Source organism: Poecile atricapillus, chromosome 4 (assembly GCF_030490865.1).
Source record: "Poecile atricapillus isolate bPoeAtr1 chromosome 4, bPoeAtr1.hap1, whole genome shotgun sequence".
NCBI classification, from domain to species: Eukaryota; Metazoa; Chordata; class Aves; order Passeriformes; family Paridae; genus Poecile; species Poecile atricapillus.
Window position 1 is genome coordinate 74501344 of NC_081252.1, and position 6121 is coordinate 74507464.

Below are 6121 nucleotides of genomic sequence, written 5' to 3' on the forward strand. Positions count from 1 at the left end.
ACACCGCGCTGGTGCCGCTACTCCCAGGTGATGTCCAGCTCCAGCCGCTGCTTCCTCACGGCCTGCAGGAAGCCGTCGTAGTCGCGCCGGTGGATGTCGGGGCAGCGGGACAGGTCCAGGCGCCGCAGGGGCCCGTCGGAGGCCAGCAGCTGCCACACGGTGCCGGGGGACACGCGGCTCTCGGCCAGCGCCAGCTCCCGCAGCTCCCGCAGCGCCAGCGCCGGCTCCAGCAGCGAGTCCAGCGGGAAGGGCACGGCCAGCAGGCGCAGGGTGTGCAGCTGCGGGGCCCCGCACAGCAGCGAGGCCAGCGTGGAGCACAGCACCGGCCGGTGCGCGGCCGGCACGGGCTCGGTCAGAGTCAGAGAGAAGCTCCGGAGCTGGGGCAGCCCGTGGGGCAGCAGGTCGGTGGCCCAGCCACCGGGGGGTTCCTCGAGGGGCTCGTGGTGGGCGTTGGGGTCCGGTGGCACTTCCAGCTCGGCGCTGAAGCTCTGCAGGCTGGGACAGCTGGCGAGCAGGCCGGGCAGCGAGAGCGGGTCCCGGCAGCTGAAGCCGTGCAGGGTCAGGGTGTGCAGGCGGGTGCCCAGGCCCTGTGCCAGGGGCAGCACCTCTGCCAGCGCCCGGCCGTGCCGCCCAGAGCAGCCCAGCGTCAGCCGGGACAGGAACTTCCAGCCCAGCAGCTCCCGGAGCCCCGAGGGGCCGGGACTGTCCCCCAGCCACACGCTGACCTCCTCGGCCTGGGGACACACGGCGTGCACGGTGCCCAGAACATCCTCCTCCACCTCCTCCAGCTGCCGCAGGGGCAGCGTGATCGGGGGTCCCTCCGGCGCAGCCCCCCGGCCCCGAACCAGCTCCCGCAGCGAGGGGAAACCCTCAGAGTCCTCGTTGTCGTCCAGCTGCGGCGAGCGGAGCAGCCGGAGCGCATCCGGCAGGGCGCCGTGTGCCAGCACCTCCAGGCACGGCAGGGCCAGCAGCAGGAAGGCCACGGCAGCCACCGTGTCCCCATCCCCGGGGTGCTCCAGGTCGCGGGCCAGCAGGACGCGGAGCGCGGGGCAGCTGGGGCTCCGTGCCGTGGGGTCGTAGCCCAGGTGCCGCAGGGCACGCGGCGTCACCTTCTTGCAGCCGGACACGTCGAGCTCCCGCAGGTGGCGGCAGCAGGAGCCCACGGCCGACAGCACCTGGATGTTGGCCTGGGTGTGGGCCAGCCCCAGGCGGCTCAGGCGCGGCAGCCCCTCGGCCACGTCCACCAGCACGGACGGCGAGAGCCGCCCGCAGCCCCCCAGGTCCAGCACGCTCAGGCCCTGCAGGCACACAGGGACACCCTCAGGGGGGACACCCTCAGTGGGGACACCCTCAGGGGGGACACCCTCAGGGGGGACACAGATGCCACCCTCACCCCCTGTCCCACACAGCGTGGGAGACTCGGAGAAGGTGGGCATGTCTTGACCGGCCCAACCCCTTGGCCTGTGGAGCACGGCAGCCTCAGCCCCACACAGGATGGGCACTCCCAGCTCTATTCTCCCTGCCCCATGGAAGGTGGGCACTCCCAGCCCCACACAGGATGGGCACCCCCAGCCCCACTCTCCCATGCCCTTAGAGGTCAGTCACACCCAGCCCCACTCCCCCTGCCCCACAGTCCATGGCACCCCCCGCCCCACTGATGGTGGCCACCCCTAACCCCACAGCTATCCCCCCCAGCCCACTCCCACAGACCACAGCACCCCTGTTTTGCTCTCCCACGCCGTCCCCCGTGCCCACCTGGCAGCGCACCACGATCAGGTGTCCCAGGGCGTTGTTGGCGAGCGCGGGGCAGGCCCGCAGGCTGAGCTGGCGCAGGTGTGGCAGCAGCAGCAGGTGCAGCGCCGCGCGCGACAGCCGCCGGCTCGTCCCCAGCAGCTGCAGCAGCTCCTGCACCAGCCCGCAGGCTGGGGGGGATCGGGGTTGATCAGCGAGGTCTGGGACCCCCAGCTGCCCCCCACGGGGGTCCCGGTGCCCTGAACCACCCCCCACACCTCACCCAGGTCGTTGAAGGGGCCCACGAGGAAGCGGAACTCGTACTCGTCCAGGTAATTGTCGCTGTAGTCCTTGGCCCAGAGGCTCTGCATGTGCTGGGCCAGGCTCTGCAGGCACAGCGTGGTCAGCGTGGGCACTGCCCGCCGCCGGGGCATCCCTGGGACAGGGACAGGGACAGGACAGTCAGTGACAGGACAGTCAGTGACAGTCACCATGGGCACTGCCCGCCGCCGGGGCATCCCTGGGACAGGGACAGGACAGTGAGGGACAGGACAGTCAGTGACAGGACAGTGAGGGACAGTCACCATGGGCACTGCCCGCCGCCGGGGCATCCCTGGGACAGGGACAGGACAGTCAGTGACAGGACAGTCAGTGACAGGACAGTCAGTGACAGGACAGTCAGTGACAGGACAGTGAGGGACAGCCACCATGGGCACTGCCCGCCGCCGGGGCATCCCTGGGACAGGGACAGGACAGTCAGTGACAGGACAGTCAGTGACAGTCACCATGGCCACTGCCCGCCACCGGGGCATCCCTGGGACAGGGACAGGGACAGGACAGTCAGTGACAGGACAGTCAGTGACAGTCACCATGGGCACTGCCCGCCACCGGGGCATCCCTGGGACAGGGACAGGACAGTCAGTGACAGGACAGTGAGGGACAGCCACCATGGGCACTGCCCGCCGTCGGGGCGTCCCTGCATGGGGACAGTGACAGTGAAGGACAGCCACCATGGGCACTGCCTGCCGGGGCATCCCTGAATGGGGACAAGGACAGTCACCATGGGCACTGCCTGCTGCCAGGGTATCCCTGGGACAGGGACAGGGACAGGAGTCACCATGGGCACTGCCTGTCGCTGGGGCATCCCTGGGACAGGGACAGTGACAGTGACAGGACAGTCAGTGACAGTCACCATGGGCACTGCCCGCTGCCAGGGTATCCCTGGGACAGGGACTGCCAGGGACACTCAGGGAGGGTCAGGGACAATCAGGGACAATCAGGGACACACAGGGAGGGTCAGGGAGGGTCAGGGACACTCAGGGACACTCAGGGAGGGTCAGGGAGGGTCAGGGACACTCAGGAACACTCAGGGAGGGTCAGGACAGTCAGGGAGGGTCAGGACAGTCAGGGAGGGTCAGGGACACTCAGGGAGGGTCAGGGACACTCAGGGAGGGTCAGGGACACTCAGGGACAGCCACCACGGGCACCACTGCAGGGATGGGACACTCATTGACAGGATGAGGCACCTCCACCCGTCACAGCCCCACCTCATTTTGGGATCACCCGCCCCAAACCGGCTCAGAACCCTCCCGGTGCCGGTTTCGGTTTCACTCTATTCCCGGCGGGAATCCCGCCGCGATCCAGGGATGAACCGGCACCGGGGAGCGCGGCTCAGCCCCCGGAAACTCCTCCGGGACATCCCAAAGCTCACCCGCAGCTCCCGGCGGGCACCGGCGGCTCCGGGAGCACGGGATCCCGGTGTTAACCGGGACAGGGCACGCCCGGGCGGTGTCCCTGGAATTGAGCAGGAAACGAGGGGATGAATCCCGAGGGGATAATTAAAACCCCAGCCCGACACCAAATCCCGGCTCCCGGATTCCTCAGAAAACATCCCAGTGCAGCCAGTGGGGTGGGGAAGGGAAACTGGGATGGGGAGAGCGGCTGGGAACTGGAGAAAGGGAACCGGGAACCGCGGGGACCGGGAAAGGATCCCCAGGACCGGGAAAAGAGCCCCGGGACCGGGAAAAGACTCTCTGGGATGGGGAAAAGAGCTTTTCAGGACCTGGAAAAGGTCCTTGGAGGCTGGGAAAAGAGCTCCAGGGACCGGGAAATGAGCCAGTAGAAAAGGAGGAGAACCTTGTGGACTGGGAAAAGAGCCCCGAGAAATGGGAAAGGAGCCCTGGGAAATGGGAAGAGAGCCCCGGAAAATGGGAAAGGAGCCCCGGGAAATGGGAAGAGAGCACAGGAAATGGGAAGAGAGCCCTGGGAAATGGGAAAGGAGCCCTGGGAAATGGGAAGAGAGCCCCGGAAAATGGGAGGAGAGCACAGGAAATGGGAAGAGAGCCCCTGAGGCACAGAGCGGAGGGAAGGGAAGAGCTCTGGAACACGGGATCACGGTGCCCGGGCACGGTGAGTAACCAGGGCAGGGCAGGGCGGGGCTGTGTCCCCCTGTCACTGTCACTAGGGCACGGCTTCCCGGGCACTCCCACGGACAGCAGCGGGACACCGGGGTGGGACACGGGGATGGGACACCGGGATGGGATATTGGGATGGGATATTGGGGATGGGATATGGGGATGGGATATTGGGGATGGGATATGGGGATGGGATATGGGGATGGGATATTGGGATGGGATATTGGGATGGGATATTGGGGATGGGATATCGGGATGGGATATCGGGATGGGATATTGGGGATGGGATATCGGGATGGGATATCGGGATGGGATATTGGGGATGGGATATCGGGATGGGATATCGGGATGGGATATGGGGATGGGATACTGGGGATGGGATATGGGGATGGGATATTGGGGATGGGATATTGGGGATGGGATATTGGGATGGGACACGGGGATGGGACACGGGGATGGGACACGGGGATGGGACACAGGATGGGATATGGGGATGGGATATTGGGGATGGGACACCGGGATGGGATACGGGGATGGGACACTGGGGTGGGACACTGGGATATCGAGCACCGGGGTGGGACACGGGGATGGGATATTGGGATATGGAGCACCAGGATGTGACACCGGGGTGGGACACGGGGATGTGACACCGGGATGGAACATTAGGATGGGACATCGGAATGGGACACGGGGATGGGGGATCGGGACGGGACACTGGGATGGGACATCGGGGTATGGAGCACCAGGATATGACACGGGGATGGGGACACCGGGATGGGACACCGGGGTGGGACACTGGGGTGGGACACTGGGGTGGGGACACCGGGATGGGACACGGGGATGGGGACACGGGGATGAGGACACCGGGATGGGACATGGGGATGGGGGATGGGGGAGGGCACGGATCCCGGGGGACGGGGCCAAACCCTTCCCGGATGGGGTCCAGCGGGTAAATTCCAAGGGAGGGGGGGAATTCCCTCCCGGGGGGGATTCCCATTCCAAGGGGGGGGGTGGGAATTCCCTCCCGGGGGGGATTCCCTCCTTTCCACCGGCCGATTTGGGGACCCCCTCCTTGGGGGGGTCAGCATCTCCTCGGGGATCCCCACCCAGAGACCTCCCCTCGGTGACCCCACACCACCCCCTCCGGGGATCGCTGCCCCGATCCCAAAATCACGAGCAGGACCAGGATCCAATCCCACACAAAATCAGGGGCGGGAATAAACACCCCGTTCCCATAGCAACACTTTCTACGGCCACCGGGCGCTAGATCAGGAGCACTTACCGACAGCTCCCAGCCGCGGCTCGTCCCGACTGATCCCGTCGCGCTGCTTCCTCCTCCCTCTCGTTTTCCTCCTCATCCTCCTCCCCGGGCCTGGCCCCGCCATTGCGCGCCCCGCCCTTTCCTTGGCTTCACTTTGGGAAATGCGCATGCGCAAACGGTGAAGCCCCTTCCGCCCGACCTCAAGGCCCCCCTGCGGGCTGTCCTGTGCTATGCCTGACGCCCAGCGTGGCCGTAGGGGCCCTATGGGGCTTCCTGAGCGTCAGGCACAGCGCGGGGCAGCCCGCAGGGGGCCTTGCGGTCGGGCGGGGTCGACGGTGCCGGGAGCGACCGGGCCGGAGGTACCGGGTGAGGCCTGAGGGGCTCGGGGGTTCCCGGTGGGTGCGGGGAACGGGGGGAGATGTGGATTTATGGCGGGAGGGAGAGAGGGAGGTATCGCCGTGGTGTTGGCTGGGTTAGGAAAACCCCCTTCGCTGTGGGGGTTTTGTGTGGGGGTGTTGTGTGGGGGGGGGGCGGTGCGTGAGGGGGCTGAGGGGGTGCAAAGCGGGGTCTGGGGGTGTCGGAGGAGGTTTAGAGCTTTCTAGAAGGATGCGTGAGGCGTTTGAAAGGGTCTGGGGGGAGCGCTTGGGGTCGGTGTGAAGGATTTGTGGGCGTGAGGGGTTTATGGGGCTCTGAGGGGGATCTTTAGGTGGGCACG

At 66.6% G+C, this 6121-nt stretch overlaps 1 protein-coding gene across 2 annotated transcripts; it reads right to left on the minus strand.

The window, feature by feature from the left end:
* Positions 1–4: 4 nt before the first annotated feature.
* Positions 5–5569, minus strand: LOC131579152 (uncharacterized). Of its 2 annotated transcripts, XM_058838709.1 has the most exons (5): positions 5428–5569; positions 3443–3525; positions 2015–2167; positions 1756–1922; positions 5–1298 (listed from the first exon to the last, which is right to left on the minus strand). In XM_058838709.1, the coding sequence occupies exons 3-5, from the start codon at positions 2163–2165 to the stop codon at positions 18–20; spliced, it is 1599 nt and encodes a 532-aa protein (XP_058694692.1). In that variant the 5' UTR covers positions 2166–2167; positions 3443–3525; positions 5428–5569; the 3' UTR covers positions 5–17. The 2 variants fall into 2 exon arrangements, with proteins under 2 accessions (XP_058694692.1, XP_058694691.1); XM_058838708.1 differs by lacking the exon at positions 3443–3525 and having other exon boundaries at positions 5428–5568.
* Between the last annotated feature and the right edge of the window lie 552 nt (positions 5570–6121).

Bases quoted from the DNA above. Each gene is read 5' to 3' on its own strand.
- LOC131579152 (XM_058838708.1), bottom strand. From the start codon at position 5,530: ATGGCGGGGCCAGGCCCGGGGAGGAGGATGAGGAGGAAAACGAGAGGG. The intron at 2,168-5,427 runs GTAAGTGCTCCT...TCCCTGTCCCAG, and splicing joins GCCGCGGCTGGGAGCTGTCG to GGATGCCCCGGCGGCGGGCA. The intron at 1,299-1,755 runs GTGGGCACGGGG...GTGTGCCTGCAG, and splicing joins TGATCGTGGTGCGCTGCCAG to GGCCTGAGCGTGCTGGACCT.